At 38.1% G+C, this 22,632-nt stretch overlaps 1 protein-coding gene across 3 annotated transcripts; it reads left to right on the top strand.

Moving 5' to 3' along the window:
• The first annotated feature begins 1,122 nt into the window (after positions 1-1,122).
• Positions 1,123-22,379, top strand: LOC121267797 (putative PAP-specific phosphatase, mitochondrial). Of its 3 annotated transcripts, none has more exons than XR_005941082.1 (11): positions 1,123-1,354; positions 1,450-1,546; positions 1,914-2,016; positions 8,430-8,641; positions 8,925-8,984; positions 11,378-11,745; positions 15,671-15,749; positions 15,837-15,887; positions 17,631-17,802; positions 18,117-18,166; positions 22,103-22,379. XR_005941082.1 is itself a non-coding variant. In XM_041171862.1 (10 exons), exons 1-9 carry the CDS (start codon positions 1,245-1,247, stop codon positions 17,778-17,780), a joined length of 1,230 nt encoding a protein of 409 aa, XP_041027796.1. In that variant the 5' UTR covers positions 1,123-1,244; the 3' UTR covers positions 17,781-17,802; positions 18,117-18,371. The 3 variants fall into 3 exon arrangements, 1 of the variants encoding a protein (XP_041027796.1); XR_005941083.1 differs by having other exon boundaries at positions 22,091-22,379; XM_041171862.1 differs by lacking the exon at positions 22,103-22,379 and having other exon boundaries at positions 18,117-18,371.
• The last annotated feature ends 253 nt before the right edge of the window (positions 22,380-22,632 follow it).

The following is a 22,632-nucleotide window of genomic DNA, read 5'->3' as shown; positions in this document are numbered from 1 at the left end:
ATATTATTATGTAAGAGATAGAGATGGTATGATATTTTCCATACTGAGTTGCAAATAGAATATATCATTAAGGTAATTTTGAAAAAGGAGTGACAATTTGTGTCGTGGGTTGTATTTGTGTCATGTCAAGTTATAAGTGTTAGACTATATGAATTAAACCGAACCCAATTCATTTAATTAAATGGGTTAGACCCCTAAAATAGAACTCGACTCATTTAATTAACGAGTGACATGACACGCCCTAAAATTAGACACGACTCATTTAACCCACTTCAACTCGTTTAACCCGTTTCATATAAATAGGTTGAGCTGACTCGTATTTTTATTTTTTAACCTAGTTAATATAATTTCATTTATAATACAATGATAACTATATAAATAATTCATAATTACAACTAGATTCATGATAAAATCTTTTATTTTCAATATCCAAATCAATAATTATTTTTTATAAAATAAAAATTACATATTAATAAAAAAACGTTTAATAATACAATGATAACTATATAAATAATTCATAATTACAACTAGATTCATGATAAAATCTTTTATTTTCAATATCCAAACCAATAATTATTTTTTATAAAATAAAATTACATATTAATAAAAAAACGTTTAATAGTCTGAGATATAAAGTTGTCAAATATTATTATTAATATCACATATTTCCAACAATAAAAAAAGACATATAAGACTAAAAATTTATAAATTTTAAAAATAGATTTTATTCGTATTATAGGGCTGATTGCAGGTTAAGCTACAATTGATCATTTTATTAATCATATCTTATCGAGTCAATCTATTTTGACTCAAATTCATTTATATTAAATACAAATCCATATATTTTGTATTATGTTCAGATTGTGTCATTTATTTTCATCCTAAATTTTGATGTAGCAAACAATTTGATGTGAGAAATTATATGCATCAATTACTATTTATTTTTATATTTTATACTTGTAGTTTTTTTTTTAATTTTTTATAAGATATAAAGGTATTTTATATAAGATGTAGGGTAATGATGATCAAGAATTTTTCATTTGATATTACATACAATAGGATGAATAAAAATGAGTTAAAACTTCAATGCAAACTGCATGGAATAAATTTATATTAAAAAATCCTCAAAATAGGAGCACCGTTGGAATCCCCTGCCTACCTCCAGGCTCCAAACCACCCCACACTTATACGGTGTCGCTGACCCTTATCTCGGTTACCACATTCTCCACCGTTCAAAGCCCGCCATGGATCTTCTCTACACAGCTTCTTCATTCCGGGCCCTCCGTTCCACCCACACTCTTCGTTCCCGATCCATTACCTCTCTACCCACTTGCAGACGACTCTTGGATGTAAGGTCTCTGCACTCTACTCTTCGACTCCCACAAAAAAAATTTGCGGTTTTTTCTTTTTTTGTCAGACAAAATTCAATATATCCTGCTGAATTTTCAGGGCGAGTCTGCCTTTTCCGATTCAGAAAGGGAAGTATTACAGAGAGCTCGAAGCTGCCGTGGACGTCGTGGAGAGAGCTTGTCGTCTTTGTGTGGACGTAATTTCCTCCACTCGTATTCTCTTCCTTAATTGCCTCTTTGGTTGCTGAGAAAGTTAAATCAGTTTCAACTTCTAATTTACTAAAATGCTGCTTCTATAGAGTTTTGGAAGCACTTGTCTTGTTTTTCTACAATGCAAGTTATTGCGTTATCTATTTTTAATCATAGAATTCCTTTGCTTGATGGATCAAGAACAGCACACGGCCCACGCATTGAGAATTCTAATTTCTTTCCAACATTTTCTCGGAAACCAAACATTATCTTGTAGTCATTGGTCAAGCCTTAAGATCTGGAGTATTATTATTTCTTTATTCTGTTATTCTTTTCGTTACGTTTGTGATTACTAATTTTAATAAAAATGTCCAGGTGAAATCATCTTTGTTCTCGAGTGATGGACGAAGCTTTGAAAAGAATGACCAGACTCCAGTCACGGTAGCAGATTTCGGGGTGCAGGCTCTGGTTAGTTTGGGTAATTATCTCTAAAATGGACATACACTTTTGTTTGTTCAAATTTGTCAATATTTTCATTACTGAGATAAATTTTTGCAGCTGCTGAGCTACTCACTTGATTTCAGTTTTGGGAACTCAGAAATTGGAGCCTAACAATCACCCTAGTTTACAATTTGAACTCAAAATTTGTTTACTACACAATGCTGCTGCACTTGTGCGTAAATTGCCAAGAGATAAGATCTCTCATAATCTTATAACTGTTGTTTTAACTGTAATCATAACTCCAAGCCATGGGAGAACCATTGAACCAGGATGTGACAACCCAATGAATGCGCTAGCCGTATTTGTGCTATATAACCCCAAAAAGACTAGACAGTTTGAAGCTTTCCTAAAATCACTTATAAGCCCAGTTTCACCTATTAAGTAGCCAATATAGGGCTTAGCACCTATGACTACCTTTATAACCTACCCAATCTATATGTATAATTCATATTCTCATTGTGGGACTGGAATGTTGCAAATTGTTGAAGTCCCTACCCAAGCAAGCAGTCAACCATGACTACTTGCTTCTCAACCTTCAGCGGGTAACTGCATTTGCAGTTACCTATTGAATGCAACAATTTAATGCATTCATACGTGAGGCAATGTTCGCCTATAAATTGAAGCTCCTTGCGAGAGCTTCAGATACACCCAAGAAGAAGAGAAAAGAGTGAGAGTCAGGAGAGCTCTGAGAGAAAATAAGAGAGTTGAGTGGAGTGGAGTGGAGTGTGATCATCCTCTGTAATATTTTTTTGTGTTCCACTATTTATTAGTGAAGTTCTTTTCTATGGACGTAGGCAGTTGCTGAACCACGTTAAATTCCTGGTGTCACTGAGTGCGTAGTGTGCTCTTTTATTTTCCCTTTTATTCCTTCCGCTTTGTTGATTTTCCTAACAAGTGGTATCAAAGTAATTGTTGGGAGAAGTTTTTTTTTACAGAAAACGAGTTTTTAGTGTGTTGCTCAGTTTGAAAATTTGAGCATACCATTGTGTTCGTCTCATCGAGACAAGAAAAACAGTGAAAACAAGAGGCCTAACGGACGCCGCACGCTCCCCCACGCGCCACCTGAAGATCGGAGAGTGAATGACACTCTTGACACGTGCAACACGCGCCAAGGGGAGGATCAAGTGCGTGACACCCACTCTCATCACATGCGCTCCAGAGAGTTTTGGCGCATGAACTTCACGCGCCTATGCGTTTTTCGTGTCACACGCGTTGCACGTGCGACAGAGTTCCTGTTTTGGTTCTTTTGCTAATTACTTGTGCTATCTGAGTTCGATTTTGACAAAACAAGACTCGCTTATAACAAAATTAGGCGTTCCGGACATAACGGTGCTACCTGTTTTGCGATATTCCACCTTGAAGATCTTGTACTTGCATTTTGTATTTAGAATCAGTCTAAATCTATGGAGGATTCAGCATCAGGCGCCATGATAAAGCTGACTGTCTCAAACTACAGTCTTTGGAGGCCTCGGATGAAGGATCTCTTGAACTGTAAAGATCTGTCTGATCCTTTGGAAGATGAAGGGAAGAAGTCAGATGAAGTTACGGATCAAGTGTGGAAACAGATGCACAAGAAGACTATCGGTCAGATTAGGCAATGGATCGACCATAGTGTCTTTCACCACGTGGCCTAGGAGACAGATGCATATAACTTCTGGAAAAAGTTGGAGGATATGTATCAAGCTAAGACTACTCGAAACAAGGCCCTCTTGATGAGACGGCTTGTTAACTTGAAATTGAAGAACGACACCTCTATTGCCTAGCATACTAGCGAGTTTCAACCTAGTTAACCAGCTCGGGTCTATCAAGTTGAATCTTGGCAATGAAGAACAAGCCCTGCTACTTCTCAGTTCATTACCAGACAGTTGGGAGACGCTGGTGGTCTCCAAAAGTAACTCTACTCCAGATGGCAAATTTACCATGAAGATGGTTAAGGATGCCCTGTTTAATGAGGAGGCCAGACGAAAGGATACGGGCATGAATCAATCTCATGCGCTTGTCATCAAGAGTAGAGAAAGGCCTCAAGGTAATGATAGAGGGAGAAGTAGAGGTAGAAACGGAAGGAAGTCTTAGCCACGTGGAAAGTCCAGCAGTAGCAGGAACCAGCAGACGGGTAACATGAAGTGTTACCATTGTGGCAAAGAAGGCCACATGAGGAAACACTGCCTCAAGTTTTTAAGGGAGCAAGGTCAAAGCAGTAAGCTGAAGAAAGAAGATGGTGAAACTCTTGTCACTCTTTCAGGAGATGTGGCAATACTCTCCACCAGTGAATAGATATGTCTACACGTTGCAAGCGATGATGTTGAGTGGGTGGTAGACACAGCAGCATCATACCACGCCACTTTCCATAGTGAATTTTTCACTACACACAAAGCAGGAGACTTTGGTACAGTAAGGATGGGGAACGCCAGTTCCTTGAAGATAGTGGGAGTTGGTGAAGTGCAAATAAAAATCAACATTGGTTGCACCATAGTGTTGAAGGATGTTCGACACATTCCTGACCTTCGGCTCAACCTGATTTCAGGAACAACCCTTGATCGACAGGGCTATGACAGCTACTTCAGCAAAGGCACTTGAAAGCTGTCACAAGGTGCCATGGTTGTCGCCCGATGACATATTTGTGGTACGTTGTATAAGACCTAAGTGAAGATCGGTTTTGATAGCCTCAATGCAGTGGAAGACGAGGCATTACCGAATCTGTGGCACAAGAGACTCGGACATATGGGTGAAAAAGGGTTGGATACGCTTGTAAAGAAGGCACTCATCAAAGTTGCCAAAGGTACAGTGTTAAACCCTTGTGAGTACTGTTTGTTTGGCAAATAATGCAGTCTCGTTTAATTCCTCTACGAAGAGAAGATCGGAGTTGTTGAGTCTGGTACACTCTGATGTATGTGGTCCCATGGAAGAAGAGTCATTGGGAGGTAACAGATATTTCGTGACATTAATTGATGATGCTTCACGAAAGGTCTGGGTATATGTTTTGAAATCAAAGGATTAGGTTTTCGAGCACTTCAAGAATTTCCACACCCTAGTGGAAAGAGAGATGGGAAAGAAGTTGAAGTGCTTGCGAACGGACAATCGAAGAGAATATGTTTCCAAAAGGTTTGCTACATACTGTGCTGATCGCGGTATTCGACATGAGAAGACGATCCCATATACCCCTCAGCACAATGATGTAGCCGAAAGAATAAATCAGACCATTATTGAAAGAACAAGATGCATGCTCAGTATGGCCAAGTTACCAAAGCCATTCTGGGGTGAAGCTGTTCGTGCTGCTTGTTACCTGATCAACAAATCACCTTCTGCACCACTGGAATTTGAAGTTCCTAAGAAGGTTTGGTCTGGAAAAGATGTCTCTTACTCTCACCTGAGAGTGTTTGGGTGCAAAGCTTTTGCACACGTATCCAAGGAGCTGAGACAGAAGTTCGATGTCAAGTCAACTTTATGTCTCTTTGTTGGATATGGAGATGAAGAATTTGGATACAAGTTATGGGATCCAGTGATAGAGAATTGTCAGAAGTAGAGACGTTGTGTTCTAAGAAAACCAGCACATAGGAGCTGAAGCTTCCTCGATGTCATTACAGCTTAGTTCCTATACTCCAGACCCTACACCATTACAGTTTGCCACAAATAATGAGGATATGCAGGATCGAGATCTAGAAGTAGAAGAAAAAGCTTAGGGTGTCGAGCGGGGGGACAAGAACCCTCTCCACCAGCAGCTGGTGTACCATCACAAGGGTTAGATGGTGATGAACCTCCTTTGGTTGATGAAGCTCAACCAAGAAGATCGGCAAGAGGCCACCTATTGATTCCGTTGAGGAGATATCCGGAATCAGACTATATTCTGGTTACTGATGAGGGGGAGCCGGAGAGCTTTCAGGAAGTTTAAACTCATGCTGATAGAAGCCTATGGGTGCAGACAATGCAAGAAGAGATGAGTTCTTTGTAGAAAAATCAGACCTATGAGTTGGTAAAATTTCTTGAAGGAAAGAAAGCCCTAAAGAATAAATGAGTGTTCAAGCTGAAGAAAGATGGCCAAGGAAAGTTGATAAAGCACAATGCCAGATTGGTTGTCAAAGGATTCCAGCAGAAAAAGGGAATCGACTTTGACAAGATATTTTTTTCGGTGGTGAAAATGATATCAATCAGAGATTGGTAGCCAGCTTGAATTTGGAACTCGAACAGATGGATGTGAAGACAGCCTTTCTCTATAGAGATTTGGAGGAGAAAATCTATATGGAGCAATCAGAAGGATTTGAAGTTCCAGAGAAAGATCACTTAGTCTGCAAGCTAAAGAAGAGTTTCTATAGCCTCAAGCAAGCGCCGAGGCAATGGTACAAGAAGTTCGACTCATTCATGATGAGTCATGATTACAAGAGACTTGTTGCAGATCAGTGTGTCTATGTTCGAAGATTCCAGAATGACAAGTTTATCATACTCCTTTACGTTGATGATATGTTAATCATTGGTGAGGATAGGTCCATGATTAACAAACTAAAGAATGAACTATCCAAATCCTTTGACATGAAGGACTTAGACCCAGCACGGCAAATTTTGGGCATGAAGATTGTTCGTGATAGGAAAGCCAAAAGAGTGTGGTTATCACAACAAAAATATGTTGAACGGGTTATCAGATATTTCAACATGGGAGATGCTAAGTCAGTCAATACTCCACTTGCAAACCACTTCAAGTTGAGCAAGAGCTCGTGTCCTTCTTCAAAAAAAGAGATTGAAGAAATGGAAGTAGTCCCATACTCTTCAGCAGTAGGAAGCCTGATGTATGCAATGGTTTGTACCAGATCAAATATTGCTCATGCTGTAGGCATGGTGAGCAGATTCCTTTCAAATTTAGGAAATGATCATTGGGAAGCAGTCAAGTGGATTCTCAGGTACCTAAAAGGTACATCAAAGATGTGCTTGTGTTTTAAGAGAGCTAAACCAGTCTTGAAAGGCTATACTGATTCAGATATGGCAGGAGATCTGGATAGTAGGAAATCTACTTCGGGATTTCTCTTCACCTTTGCAGGAGGAGCTGTCTCTTGGCAGTCCAAATTGTAGAAGTGTATTGCTTTATCTACAACAGAGGCAGAGTACATTGCCACAACGGAAGCTGGGAAAGAGATGTTGTGGATGAAACGTTTTCTCCAAGAACTAGGGGTTAGTCAAGAAGACTACAAGGTACATTGTGATAGTCAAAGTGCTCTACACTTAAGCAAGAATTCAATGTACCATTCCCGCACCAAGCATATTGATATCCGCTATCATTGGATACGCGAAGCGATGGAATAACAACTGTTGAAACTTGTGAAGATCCATACGAAAGAGAATCCAGCGGACATGCTGACGAAGGTGGTTACAAGTGAGAAACTTGAGTTATGCAGAGACATAGCTGGGATGGATAGCATCTAAGTAAATGGGCATGGAGGGGGAGAATTGTTGAAGTCCCTGCCCAAGCAAGCAGTCAACAGCTTGCTGCTCAACCTTCAGCGGTTAATTGCATTTGCAGTTACCTATTGAATGCAACAATTTAATGCATTCATACGTGAGGCGATGTTTGCCTGTAAATTGAAGCTCCCTGCGAGAGCTTCAGATACACCAAGAAGAAGAGAAAAGAAAGAGAGCCAGGAGAGATATGAGAGAAAAGAAGAGAGTTGAGTTGAGTGGAGTGTGATCCTCCTCCTCTGTAATATTTTCTTGTGTTCCACTATTTATTAGTGAAGCTCTTTTCTGTAGACGTAGGCAGTTGCCGAACCACGTTAAATTCTTGCTGTCACTGAGTGCGTAGTGTGCTCTTTTATTTCCGCTTTTATTCCTTCCACTGTGTTGATTTTCCCAACACAAACTACCCTTCTTAAATTATTAACGTCCTCATCAGGGCCATGTCATGTAGTAATCTAGTATCACATGATTGGCGTTACAACCTAACTCTGATACCATATGTAATGACTCAAAGAAAGTGTTAGCAACATCCGCGCTATAACCCTAAAAAGACTGGTCAATTTGAAGCTTCCCTAGAATTACTTAAAAAACTCGGTTTCACCAAGGAAGTAGCTACTGTGGGACTGGCATCGGCGACTACTTTTATAACCTACCCACTCTATTCAGGTTATTCATAATCCCCAACATGGGACTAGGGTGTTGCGCAAGAGCATATCTATTACGATAGACTTGTCATGCTGTAGGACGTTTTATGGCGTACACTGTTGTGTGAAAAAACTGCACGTTGTACTAGCATGTAATCTCATCAAAGAAAATATAACTACAAATGAATAATATTATTGGCTATTCATCCATCTCAAAATCCAGTGAACATTTGTACAAATTGATATCTTGTAGTTTTTTGTCTGGGATCCTAACTTTGCTCATTTGCTTTTGTGCTTATGGTGACAGAATTGGGTAAACAGTTCCCTTCTATTCCTTTGGTGGCTGAAGAAGATTTGTCTTTTATACAATCAAATAATCTAGAAGATTCTGTGGTAAATGCGGTTACCGATAAAGCAAGTGTTGAAGATAAATATTGGACACATGATGATGTACTAAAAGCAATTGATAGAGGAGGGAAGGGAGCTTTTGTATTTGGCGCTAAGCCAGCCACATATTGGGTTGGTATAACAGATCTTTTCTTCTGTTTGGACTGTTCACTACATTGTATGCTTGTGTTAACCAATATATATCTGTGGATCCGATGGTTTGCAAATTGCATGCACTATTAAGGAGGTAAAACTATCTTCTGCTTCTGATGACAAAGTAGTTTGCAAATTAGTCCCATAAATGAACTTATTTGTTTGCCTCATATCATTTACCTTCATATTTTTATTTTTCGTGATACTTTATGGTCAAACATTTACTTTATTTCATTATAGTGAGGCCATAAACTCAATGCAGGTACTGGATCCAATAGATGGCACCCGAGGATTTCTAAAGGGAAGTGATGCCTTATATGTGGTAAGCCTTGTTAAGTACGGTTGTTCTAAACTTTGTGATATCTGATTCATTGAGCAAATTTTAGCAGTCACTACTTCACTTGGTTATTGTTCTATATTCTACCGTTCATCCAAAATTTATTCTTCAACTACAAATTCTGTGCGTATAGATGAACCCTAGTTTACTATATCACTCTTTATATGTAACACCCCTTCCCGTAGGTTAGGAATATTACAAACATTCATAACACAATGCCCGGTGAAGAGATTCGAAGTCATGAAAATACCTCATTTATTGAATCATCAAACTAACTTAACAAAACAGTCTTTGATAACATAAAGCTGAAAACATAATGAAAAGGCATAAACTAGTTCTATGTGATGATCACTTATTCAAATATCAGAATCATAGACTAAATCCTTGTGGAAATAACAATTATTCCAATCTAAGTCTTTGAACTAATCTACTCTTGGCTCTCTAGCTCTGCGTCCTTGCATTCAACATCTAAGACATTAAAGCATAAAGACATAAAAAAATGAGTCGAAAACTCAGTAATAGCACATCATAATGTAAACTTAACTTAGTTTAACATTAAGCTTAATTTATAAAACTTTAATGTATCATAACATATGCGGAATTAACAAAATTGTGGAATTGCATGTAACATGATGCATGAGTGAGTGACTCCATGCATTTCCTAACAATTATACATGACTTGTTCATCTTGTCTTTCACTTATTTAGTGGCCATCATTACATGTGTACATTGGTCCAATGGTCGTTGACTGTATGTAACATATCATAACATATAGTGAAGCACGCTTGGATCCGTATTATCACTTAACATCTGGTGAACCACGCTTGAATCCGTGGCACCGCATAACGTATCATAGCATGTAGTGAAACACGTTTGAGTCTGTATTATCACATATCATATGGTGAACCACGCTTGAGTTCGTGGCACCCCATAACGTATCATAACATGTAGTGAAACACGCTTGGGTCCGTGTTATCACATATCATATGGTGAACCATGCCTGAGTCTGTGGCACCGCATAACATAACCTGTGGTGAAACACGCTTGGATCCGTGTCACCTCAAAACATCATATCTTTCATGTGGTGGACCACGTTTGAGTTCGTGACTTGCACATCCACCCATAACATAAGACCAATTTTAAAGTTCACTCGTCATTCATGTGTTTTATTACTAACTTTCATAATGCATGAGAACGTGGACCACGTTTGAGTTCGTGACTTGCACATTCACCCATAACATAAGACCAATTTTAAAGTTCACTCGTCATTCATGTGTTTTATTACTAACTTTCATAATGCATGAGAACATGTTTGACTTCATGATTTACCTGGCATGGCATACTCTTGTGCATGACATAACATTATACATGACATATTAATATGAGTTTTACACCACATAGCATAACATAGGCATGGCATAATATGATCTAAACATTACATGAATATTACATCGCATACATGTGATTTTCATAACATCTCATCCATCTAACAATCCATACCAGCATAGCATCATAAGCATATCGTCGTAATTCATCGAGATTCGTGAAAAGGGGCCTAACCTTGACTTGGCTTGTAGCGTAGCGTAGGTAAAGATCACATTTTTCATGCACAATCAGAATAATTACAGCACACATATAATTATGATCACGCTACTTATCTCATAGCACGGCTTCCACAATCTCACATCATAGCTGAGAGAGAGGAGAACCAACTACGATTGTGGGCCTGGGTGGCTGGCTGGGAGTCATGGCGGTGCAACTAGAGGCTCCCTCGGAATAGTGCAAGGTGGAGGGAGCTGCCTGGTCGGCGAGTTCTGTGGCTGCAGTGAGGTGATCCGACGTCCTCTTAAGGTGGCCGGTGGTGGCAAAGTCAAATATCCTGGGCTTGTTTGGTTGTTGACAGTAGAGAGAGAGTGACGGAGAGGGGTTTAGGAGTCGATGCACGTCGTGAGGGGAGGAAGACTTACTGGCAGCATCTTCTGTGGTGGTTTCTGGCAAGGTATGGGTAGGGAAATTTTTGTTTTCACGTGGGTAGGTTCTGGCGGTGGGGAGCTGCTGGTTTGATGGAGAAAAAGCGTTAGGAAAAAAAGAGGATTTATGGGAGGGTTTTGGAGGTGAGAGTTGGTTTCCAATTAGGAAACTATTCAAATTAGGAAATCAAACAGAGAGATAAAAGGGGCGTACAGTCTACGGAGTGGAGGAATCCTATTCAAATCAAATTACTCTCTCAAAACATATCTTAAAAATAATAAAGATACTAATAATAACAATAATAATAATAATAATAATTATAAAAGTAATAATTCTAAGCCCTAATTTAGGACCTGTATGTTACATTATATGTTGATTTTAGCTAAGGGGACTTCCTAATTTTTCAGGTAGGTTTGGCCCTTATAGTTGAAGGAGATGTTGTGTTAGGTGTTATGGGCTGCCCTAACTGGCGTTATGGTTTTTCCAGTGAATCCACTACTGAGGTCCAGAAAAACAGGGAAGACTTATCAGCATCTGGTATCATAATGGTTGCTCATATTGGCTGTGGGACATGGACAAAGAGGTTACCCAATATGCTGGATAGCTGGACCAGATGCTTCGTAGACGATTGCTGCTTAGTACACAAGGCACGCTTTTGTATTCCAGAAAGTCAAACATGGGAGTCATTGCCACTCTCAGCAACATTCACTGCAACAGCTAATGCCGACAGTATTAAGGATAATCAGATTCTTCTTTTTCCAGCATGCTGTGGAAGGTTTAATTTAATTCCGTGAATATTAAAGCTAAATTTTTTCCTTCTTACCTGCTTCTGCTTGAAATAGGTAAATATGTTGTGGTGTTAACTGGTTGTCTGTATTCTATTTGTAAAATAATTGCATAAATATAGGTAAAAAGACCATATAGAGTATACAAAGGTGCCTCACTAGTGTATTGTGCTTATTTTGCTGGCCCGCACTCGTAGGATGATATTTTTCTTGTATTTTACATACCTAAATTTCATTTGTAGGTGTATTCGTAAAGTTTGGAATTTGCTCTGGCCTTTTTAAATCCCGGTTCATGGGTGTACTTGTAATTACATGCTCATTCCTGAATTGAATTCAATGCAGTGTGTAATACTTTTGTGAAATACCTTACGAAAAAAAGAATTTAAAAAAATTGATGTATTACAGCATATCAGTTTATTTCAACATTTCCTGAACTTCAGTCCAATACCTTGAAGCTAGTTTGATTTATGTATGCTTTCTACTATGAACTTTTTTTAATTTTTAGTTTTTAGTTCTTGTATCTTGGCTCTGGAACTAATTGCTGGAATTCTATGTGCGGTTTCATTTACACTTAATAGCTTCCACTGAAAGAACCAATGGTTTTCAATCTTTTGCAATCATTATTCTCATAAATGCATTTGCTTAGAGTTTCTATTTCTTAGAGTATAACTTTTGTTACTCAATTTGAGGGCATGCTGAACATCAATAACAATGATTAAAAAAATGCAGACTGATTTTTTTTTGATAAGTAAAAAATTATATATATCAAAAGGAGAAACCAAGTACACTAAATGTATATAAGAAAACACCTTGCCCAAAATGACCTAAAAAGCCCATAATGACCCAAAAAAACCCGTGAAAAAACAACCCGAAATATACCAGCCCTGACCCCAACCCCTTGTTTCCCCTATAGAACTAAAACTCTACGTGAACAACCAACCCCAACCCATTGATTCTCGTCTTCACAATGCCCTCTCTTTAGACTTCCCTCTAGTTGAGCTACCACCCTTAGCGTCGTAGTTGATTGCTCAAGAAAGACACTGTAATTCCTTGTTTTTCTTGAAATTTGATTTGGTTTCAAGCGCGTGGCTTGCTTCAATTGCAGTGATTAGTTCTTTAAATTGATCTTCACATCCTCCATGTGAGATTCCCACAAACTGCTGAATCTCGTTAATTTTAGGCAGAATCTAGTCTGCTATTGGAGGAAGAGAGACCAGGGAAGCAACGTTATTCCTAGACACAGTATCCAATTGCACTCCCGAGTCTACACAAGGAATCAATGCCAAACCCATAGGTTCTCCAACAACTCCATTGGTTCTCTCTATTGGAGATTCTAGGGTGACAACAAGTCCCTTCACCTCTGGGGTGATAACAGATCCTACATCTCCTTCAGACCTCGGCAATACACAATTTTCCTTCAACTCTGACGAGGGAGCCATAGTTTCTTTGGGGACCAAGGGTGTAAAACCGACTATCGGTCTATCCTGTGTTACATGAGGCGAATGACATTCCATTGATGTCTCTACGCCGATACCCGATGTAGACCCTGCTTCAAATAAACTAGATTTCTTTTTGACCCGCCATACTCTCCTGGATCTGGTTATAGGGACAAGGCCGAATCCGATCTTCCGTTTTCCTTTTTCTGAGTTTAAACGATTCGGGCCTATCTTGTTACTTACAACCCTGTTACCTCTAACTGAAAGCCGGTCTATTTTCGTAGATAATATAGTTATCGTTGTCTTCAACTCGCCAAGTTGGGTTTCCATCTTTTTTAAAGAATTGTGCATCTCGACAAGCTGGTCTTGAGGCATAATTTGCAGACCCTCCTCACTCTGAACCCCCAAAGCCTGACCCGTCTTTAGAGTTGCTGCATAAGATCGCCTCGCCACATGTCTGCTACGTGGCTCCCTGACAGAGCCATGTCCGCTACGCGGCTCCTTGACAGAGCCATGTCCTACAGCACCTTGTCCTTCCAAATCGTCACTCCCTCTCTTGCCGAAGGAAAAATCACGCAGCACCTCCCCCATCCTTCTCCAGCCATTGCTCCCCTCCTCAGGATTGAAAATAAAATTCCTCCTCCCCCACCACCATATAACGTCATTGAGCATTCGAGCAACGATCCTACAGCACCTATACTGTTGTTAAGCCCAGAACCAGCTTAGATATCACCCTTCAACTCCTTTCAGTGATGACCAACATGCTCCCCCCTTCATCAATGTAAAGGATTTAGATTCTATGACCAATTCCATAGAAGAACCCATGCTAACCAACTCCCCTCCTTCAACAACCATTCGTCATCTCAGAGAATCTAAATTTGCGACACAGGGACACGGCTTAAGACCACGGCTGAAATAAGGTATTAAAGGGATTATGTTCCAAACAGCAACAATTTGCAAATTACCCCTTAAACCTCTCCAGCAAACAAAAAGATCCACCACCCCCCTAGGCATCACCCAAGCCATTCCACTTCTATTAAACACTTCATACCATAACACCCTAGTCACCTCACAATGTAATAATAAATGATCCACTCCACCAGCTTTCTTACATAAGAAGCACCAATCCAAAACAATTAAACCACACTTCGTTGCTTCCTAAGATTGTCCAAAGTCAAAATCTTCCCTAAAGAAGCAGACCAGCCAATGAATGCAACCTTTGAAGGCACCTTACTCTTCCAAGGAAAGGAGTGTACCCACTCAGCCTAGACAGCAACTTGTACAAAGAACGAACTGAAAACTTCTTATTACCAGTGTGCTTCCAGACCATCTTATCACTCTCATCCTGCCCGAGCTGTTTAGAAAAAAATAAGCCAAACAATTCAGAAACAGCCTCTATTTCCCAGTCATTAACAACTCTAGAAAATTGAACATTCCAATGGGACAAACCTCCAAAATCTCAGCCACCGAAGCATTCAGATATTGAGAAATATGAAAGAGATCTGGAAAAACAGCACGAAGAACCCTACCACTCCATGGATCATGCCAAAAAGGAAGTCTGGAACCCTCACCAACTACAACAAAAAACCTGTTTTACAATATCATCCCAACCACTCCTAATACTTTTCCACACTCCCACACCATGAGTACCTCTTACCTCATTAGAACTCCACCCCCCCCCCCCTGCCAGGCACTCCCATATTTTGAATCAATTGTGTCCCTCCACAAGGATTCACAATCCTGATGATATCTCCATAACCACTTCCCAAGCAATGCTTTATTAAAGATACTCAACTTTCTAAACCCCAACCCACCACTCGACAAAGGAGTACAAATCTTTTATCCCAGCTAACCAAATGAAACTTTTATTCCTATATTAGTAATTGCAAGTTTCAACAAATAAAATATCTTACTGGCTTTAAAGTCTTAGCTTACCGTCCTACATGTCAAGGTGTGATTACTGGGTAGTTGGCCACCATTTTCTGTCCATCTTGGGTTTTTGTTCCTTTTTTCCTAGTCTTGTATTTTGTACTAAGAGAGAAAAATCTAAGACATTAAAGACCATAAGAGTATTAAGTAGTTTGGCCCTATAGTACTCTGCTCTTCATTTTGATCTTGAGCTACTTCTGTTCAAGAATAATAGGGTCACCTTTAAATTGATAAGGAAGTTTCTATTGAAATGCCTTGAAAGAGAGGATTCAAGGTGTATGAGGTATCTACTTTCTTGCCAGTAATAAGCTCCCGCCTTGGCAAGAAGCACACAATGAGAAGAAAGCCTACTGTTATGATTCTCTGGTTCTGATAGCCCTGTAAAATCTGTGGTGCATTATCTCTAATTATGTTCTTGTTCACTAATTTGACTGTATCTTCTTTTTGATAAGTTAAGCTTCCTATTCTATCGGTTATTAATTAATATTATTCTTGGATTTATGATTCTCTTTCTAACTTGTATATCATGTATTCTTTTCGGGGTATGCAGCTTATGCAAGTATCTAATGGTGGCTTCAGGCAGGACTTCTGTTTTTGTTCTTCGAGCCAAAATTCAAAAAACTGTCAAGGTAGTGTGTTGTTTTCGAGATTTAATTACTTCCAAAGTTGTGATTACATGCCTTAATTTTTAATCTCATTTATGATGCATATTTCAGGCTTGGGATCATGCTGTTGGCATGATATGTGTGCACGAAGCAGGGGGAAAGGTAAGCAGTCTCTCTCTCTCTCCCCTTCATGGTACTCCCTTGTCTTTGTGATGTTCATAAGTTTTAGTTATTATATTTTAAATTCTTGTATAAATTACCATTCATTTGTAACTTGCCCTGAGCAATTTAGAACACCTGGGACTCCGTTTTAAAGGTTTGACTCAGTTTGCCCCCTCCAATGAAACTCAGCATCAATTTAGAAAGAAATTCATGACAAGTGTATTTCATGACAAGTGCATTGCACATAGATTGAGGATTATGAACTGACCACATTGTGCTTAGAACAGTATTTTCTTTTCTTGCACATGGATTGAGGATTATGAGTGTTGTGGATGAGGAGTATGGTCTATTGGTCATCAAAGCACTTCACCGTCTTGCTCATCTTCACCACTGTTGGACAAACCCTAAGAAACCAGTTTCATAATACAAAATTGGATTGAAAAACATATCCAAACTGCCTCATGAATTGGATTCAAACACCAAATCAGGTCCATCACTAAAATTAAAATTTGTGGGTGGTGGTTGTCGAAGAGGTGGTAGCAATGGCAAGGGTTTAAAAAAAACAATCTGTATAAGAGGAACAGGGATTAAAGATGAGGAATAAGAAATGGATCTAAGGACAAGAGATGAGCAGTTTAAGTTTGTTAACCCAGAGATGGTGTTGGGAGGATGTGCACAAGTCATTGATCCAATCCCTGTGAAGGCCCCAACTCTTGTAGGGAAGTTGTAGTGGTGGAGGCGAAGTGGTGAAGGGTGTCATGATGGTTGTGGGTATGGTGGTGGTGGGAGATCAGGTATGAGAGGGAGCGGTTGTGACGATTATGGTGGTGATGGTCACACCCAAACAATGATGGTAAGAGGTGTTTGTGCATTAATTCTCCTTTTGATTTGGATGCAAGTGGTGGCAGAGGTGGCAGGGTTGTTGGAAACGGCAGTGGAGGGTACAGGGGGAGGTCATGGCTATGGTGGTTCAGGAAGATCACGTGGGAGAGGGATCAGGTGCTGGGTGGTGATTAGAAAGTAAGAAAATCATAAAAACAAGAGTAAAGGGGTGCAATTTGTGCATGTGTTGGTGCATTAAAAAAAAAAAAAAAAAAAATAGAGAGAGAAGAAACTGTCCTAGGGATAATTTTGTTATTTCACTGTATCAAATGAACGCTCCATGCAGGAAAATTTCTTCTTCCAAATTAGCACTTAATTTTAAAAAAATCTACAGGGAGTTCAATGGAACTTTGTTTAGATAGTGTTCCCTGGATCTACGAAAAAAGGAACAATCATCTCTAACAGTGAAGTACTTTCACACCTTATGGGAGAAAAAAGAGTGAAGAGGATCAACTTTATACAAGCACAAGGAAGAAGCCTGCCATCCTTGATTCTTTGGAAGCCAGTATGTAGAGTAGTTATAACACCATGTTGCTTGTCGATAATCTTTTCCTTTACAAAATCGATCACACAATTTCTTGTTAAATAAATGTGACAGTGCATGGTAGAAGGAGGAAAAAATAAGAGTCACTATTTTCTTTCTAATTAAAATATAGTGGGTTTCATGTTGAGATCAGTATTACGTTGGGAAACCTCTTCAGGTGCCTTGACCGTTTGGATTGTTATTAGCCATGGTATGTCTGTATGCTTCAAATGTCTTGGCCTAGCTTTCTGATGGATTGTTATTTGTAGAAACTATAAATACTACAAATGTTTTGCCTGCATTGATGACTCATTGATAAAAGTTGGAATAAAAATCAGGTGACTGACTGGAAAGGTAGTCAGCTGGATCTTGCTGCGGATAAAAATGGACGGAGAATTATATTTCCTTCAGGAGGAGTGCTTGTGACTAATGGCAATTTACACAATGAGATTCTGGAGATGATCTCTTCCCTGTCATCAACTGTTTGATGGCAGAACCTCGCTGATATTGGTATCATTTTTCCTTTTCTTGTGTTTTAAGCATTAATTATACAATTCCGGAAAGATATCTAGTTTAGTTAACATAAAAAGAGAGATGTTTTAGCCACAAAGGAATTTTATAGAAATAAACTTACAAACTGACGTGTTTCATATGATACATTAGATCTAAAACACTACATCAAGCCATATCAATTTATAAATTCACTTTTGTGAAATTTATTTGTGGCTATAGTACTTCTCTTTCAATGCAAAGTCAAATCTGAACACATTCCCGTGAATTTGCAGTTGATTAACCATCGATCAGTTGGGATTTTTGTTGTGCAGGAAATCGCATACAGAAGCTGCCTGGAGGAAACTATGCTCATGGACTTTCGGTAACATATTTTTTTCATAAAAAATACATAGACCCAACTAATTTATAACTTTTACGGTATCCAATAAAATAATAATATTTTTTTTTTAAATTATATAATGGTATTATTTTGCATCACATAATTAAATTCCCCTCTATATTATAACATTACCCTACTAAGCTAGCATGAGCCGTTAATGTGTAAGAATCTTAATTATTTATTATTACTAAGAGCTTAATTAATATATAAAAAATAAACTGATGGATACAACTGCTGACATTCCATATAATAGGACATGTTAATCTTAAGTCCAACCGATAAATACAACTGCTGACAATCCATGTACCACCTTTAATATTCCCTTCTCTCCACGTCTGTATGCATCAATGAGCTGTGCATAAGGCTAACATTTTTTTGGCAAAATCTACAATCTGACACTGCCACGACGTGTAATCATAAAGTGTACGGTCCGATATTGGGCCCGATAAGTATAATTCCCTTCCTTCTTTTTTTTTTTTTTTTTTTATTTTATTTTATTTTTTTTATCAATTTTTTTAATCTTCTTAAATATTTTTTAAAAAAAAATTCATTTTTAAAAAAGATTTCCTTAATCACTAAGTAAAAAAAAAAGAAAAACAATCGAGACCCATTGTTGGTAACTTTAGTATTTTCCGATCGATTAGGATTGAGAATAATTGGATTCAAATTAATGTCTACCTAATCTGACATGAATAAATAATGAGTGGTTGTTGCTAATAGGTTCATGAATAAATCATTGACGCGATTAGGAAAAAAAAAAAAAAAAAAAGCTTATTTAGGTCATCAAGGGTTATCCAATTGACTTGAATCATGAATGACCCGTCAACTAAGTTTTTGCTTAAATTTGAGTTGTAGATTGAACAACATGGCACTTATTTTAAATCTTTTCTAAAAATATTGTTATATAGTATTTGTTAGGGGTGGGTAGCGGGGTCCTATCGTCTGTCTGAGGGGCATCCGCTTGCATGGTGAAGCCATTCGGGAGCAGTGTAACATCTCGAAAGAAATTCGATAGACTTTAGAAACATCATAAAATCCTGAAATTTCTTGAATCGAACGATCGATTAGGTTTTAGTCCATTAGCATATTTGGATCAAGATCCGCTATAGAGACGGAATTGCCTTTTTATTTATTTGAGGCACTTAGGAGTATAGTTTTACGAAATGAATTACACTATTAGACTCGAATGAATATTTATGATTTTATGGTATACTAAAAGTTTTGATTTTTTGAGTGAATAGTAACCCTTCAGGAGAAAGTGCGACGTGGCATTTGGTTCAAACAGCAGTCAAATCATCATGTTGGATGTCCAAATCAGCCTAGGATCACTAGAAAACATTTTTCGAGACATGACACAATTTTAGCCATCTATTTAGAAATCCAATTAACAATTGTCAAGAGTAGTACAAATTTGTAATGATTGGAGTGAAAAACAAGCAAGTGAATAGGCTTCTTACACAATTCACTACTCCATCCACTCAAACACTTTTTTGCCAACCAGAAAGAGGGTTTTATCCCTAGTGAAACTCAAAACTTGATGGTGCAAAATGAAACTCCAAATGGTTAGGGTAACCGAAAACCCTAAACCTTCAAACCCTAAACATTGGTGGTCGGTTTTGACTAAGCAATTCCCACATGGTTTAAGCCACTTCCATAAGCAACCAACCACTCAAGTACACTCTCATCTACTCCCTTACATCTTGGTAATTGCATTTGACCAAGAAAATTGGCTATGGACTAAAACCCTAACTGAAACCCTCTTTAAACCCCTTCAGTTAGCCCTTCTTTAGTCCCACTAAAACCCTTAGTTCCCCAAGCTTCTTCCACAATATTTCCTCCACTTACAAGACCATACAATGGTTGACTTCCCACCTTGTTTTTACCCCCAAATAGTGGTTTCAAGAAAGTCAAACAAGCGACCAAAATCCTCCTCAAATTCACCCTACTCGCAGCAAGGATGTAGCGCCTTTGCAACAGATTTTTTCTCCTTTTTGCAAGCAACCTTCATTTCGTGTGTCATAGACTTAAACCACCTGAGGCCAGCTCCTATACCCCCCCCCTCTCCCCGACACCCTCTCATTTTCTCCTACTCTTGGCTTTTTTCATCACTTTTCCTAGAGAGACTGAGTGAGCTTGAAGAGAATTTTCTGCGTGCTTCCCTTGAGTTCCAACCCTTTGTAAGTCTTCTTCTGTAGCTCAAATCTCTTATATTTTGTTAAGTTATGAGTCTTGAATAATTGGGAGAGTGATGGTTAATTTTTATTGGAGTTTTGATGGTTGAATGTTGGAGTTGGTGATGGAACTACTCGGTTTGGATGTATGATGTTAAGCTTTGAAGTTTTTGTTGTCTTGATGAAAAGTTTTTGTGAATCTCAGTTCTTTGATGTGTTGGCATGATTTTTATGAAAGTTTATGGTTTGACTTATAGCATATGAGGGTGTTTATAAAATGGTTTTGCATGATCTACAAAATGATATAGCCGAATCCTTCAAAGTGAGTTTTGTTTGGTTTAGTTGTCATTTTAGCCTTAGGATCTTGATTCTATGGTTTTGATTTTTGAAAATCTTGTTCTTAAAGTTTTGATCTATGGATTAAGTTGAATTTTTGACGTTTTGTGACTTAGGTCCTTGTTGGATTTTTTATAAACATGCGAAGGGTATGGTTTTAACCATGATTTAGAGGCTCACGGGTTTAGTGATGTTTTGGTGTGATATTTGCTATGATATGTTGGATTTGATGTTTAGATCAAGTTAGAACTTGAATGTGAGGTATATGCATGTATTGCTTTAAGATTTATTGCATGTGAATCAATGATTTAGTCTCTATGTTTAAGTCGAAAGCATGCTAAATTTCGGTTTCTATGTTTTCCATGCAAGCTGAGTTTCATTTAATGATTAATGTGATTTTCAAGCATGTTATCAACTAGGTTTGGATGATGAACATGTTAGAATTAAGATTTGTGGACTTTTGGAGTCCTTGGACTGAAAATGCAAGTGTTGGACCAAAAACACCAAGATTAGGGTAATTCTTTGAAATGATTAGTTTAAGGTTTTATATAATGTTTAATTTAGTGTCTTGGCATGATCTTACAACTAGGAATGTGATATTTTGAGTTGTTAATTTCGGGTTAAGCAAGTTAGGGTGATAAATGAACAAGTAGCATGCAAAACCATGGGTTTTAGCTTATGTATGAATCGGCCTAGAAAAGTTATTGTAGGGTTTAGTTTTGTAAATGCTTAGCCCATATTTGGATTTAGGATGAAATTTACATGATGTATGTAAATTTTGGTAAGTTTAGGGGCTAATTTACAATTTTCCAAAAGTTAAGGGGTAAATTTTGCAAGCCCAAAGTTAGTAAGTTCTTCTTATGAGAATTAATTGAGAATTTCTAACTTTAGAACATTTCTCATTTCAACCTACGCTATGCATAGAATTTTGTAAGTTAACGTCTAATTTACCTATAGTATTTTATGTATGTAAGGTGGTGAGGTTCATGCAATTAAATTCATGTTTTAATTATGCTTATTAGATTGAATTATTTTATGCCATATTGCTATGTATATAATTCGTGATCATTTGTCACATGTCACAACCATCATGTCATAAAGTATGCAAGCATGTCATGAAATATTCTTAAGTCAAGCATGAAGAGTCAAGTTTACATCATGGCAACCTTTTGAGACAAGACATCATGGCAACCCAATTAGACAATACATCATGTATAAGTCTATCTTAAGTAAGGAAGCATGCTATGATTTTCATAAGCAAGACCATATACATCAAGTATACATGTCATGTTACTATCAAGCATGTTTATTTATACTATTAGTAGCTTAGGAGTTTTACTTGCTGAGATTTATAAATCTCACCATGGTAGTCCCAATTATCATTCTCGCCGAATGGTAGATGATGTGTTAGGGATCGAAGAACTCACGTACCCCCAGCTAGACGACATCAAATAGGCCAAGGAGGAGCCTAGGGGAGCTCATAGAGTTGATCCTCTTGCTTTTGGATTTTATTTTGGAATTGATAATTGAGTTGTGCGAGTAACTTGGCATTTAGATTAGGTTTTCTTTTGTTTGTAACTATGGAGTTCTGTCTCTAGTACTATATTATTTTGCTTACAAACAAATTGGACAAATGTTATGACTTTTGTTTATGTGAATATTAATGGAAAGTGTTTATGTTTTGGGATGAGTATTTTGGTGCATTGTGTATTCCTAAAAGAAAATCTATCCTCTAAGTTTATTGCATATTGTTGAAAGTATGCTTGGTGCATTGCATTCTTAACTATCATGAATGGAGATATGTAACCTTATGTTGCATGTCCCAATACTTCAAGCTACGCCAAATCCTAAGAAGAGTTTGGGGGTGTTACAGGCAAGGCCTGGTTTGGGCCCAAGCCCGCCTGGGGTTTACCCTGTCTACCCGACTAGACCCAACCCACT

This window comes from Juglans microcarpa x Juglans regia, chromosome 5S (assembly GCF_004785595.1).
Source record: "Juglans microcarpa x Juglans regia isolate MS1-56 chromosome 5S, Jm3101_v1.0, whole genome shotgun sequence".
Taxonomy (NCBI): domain Eukaryota; kingdom Viridiplantae; phylum Streptophyta; class Magnoliopsida; order Fagales; family Juglandaceae; genus Juglans; species Juglans microcarpa x Juglans regia.
The sequence above is the reverse complement of the archived record's forward strand: the minus strand, read 5'-3'. Positions and strand labels throughout refer to the sequence as shown.

Bases quoted from the DNA above. Each gene is read 5' to 3' on its own strand.
- LOC121267797 (XM_041171862.1), top strand. From the start codon at position 1,245: ATGGATCTTCTCTACACAGCTTCTTCATTCCGGGCCCTCCGTTCCACC. The intron at 2,017-8,429 runs GTAATTATCTCT...TTATGGTGACAG, and splicing joins GCAGGCTCTGGTTAGTTTGG to AATTGGGTAAACAGTTCCCT. The intron at 11,746-15,670 runs GTTTAATTTAAT...CGGGGTATGCAG, and splicing joins TTTCCAGCATGCTGTGGAAG to CTTATGCAAGTATCTAATGG.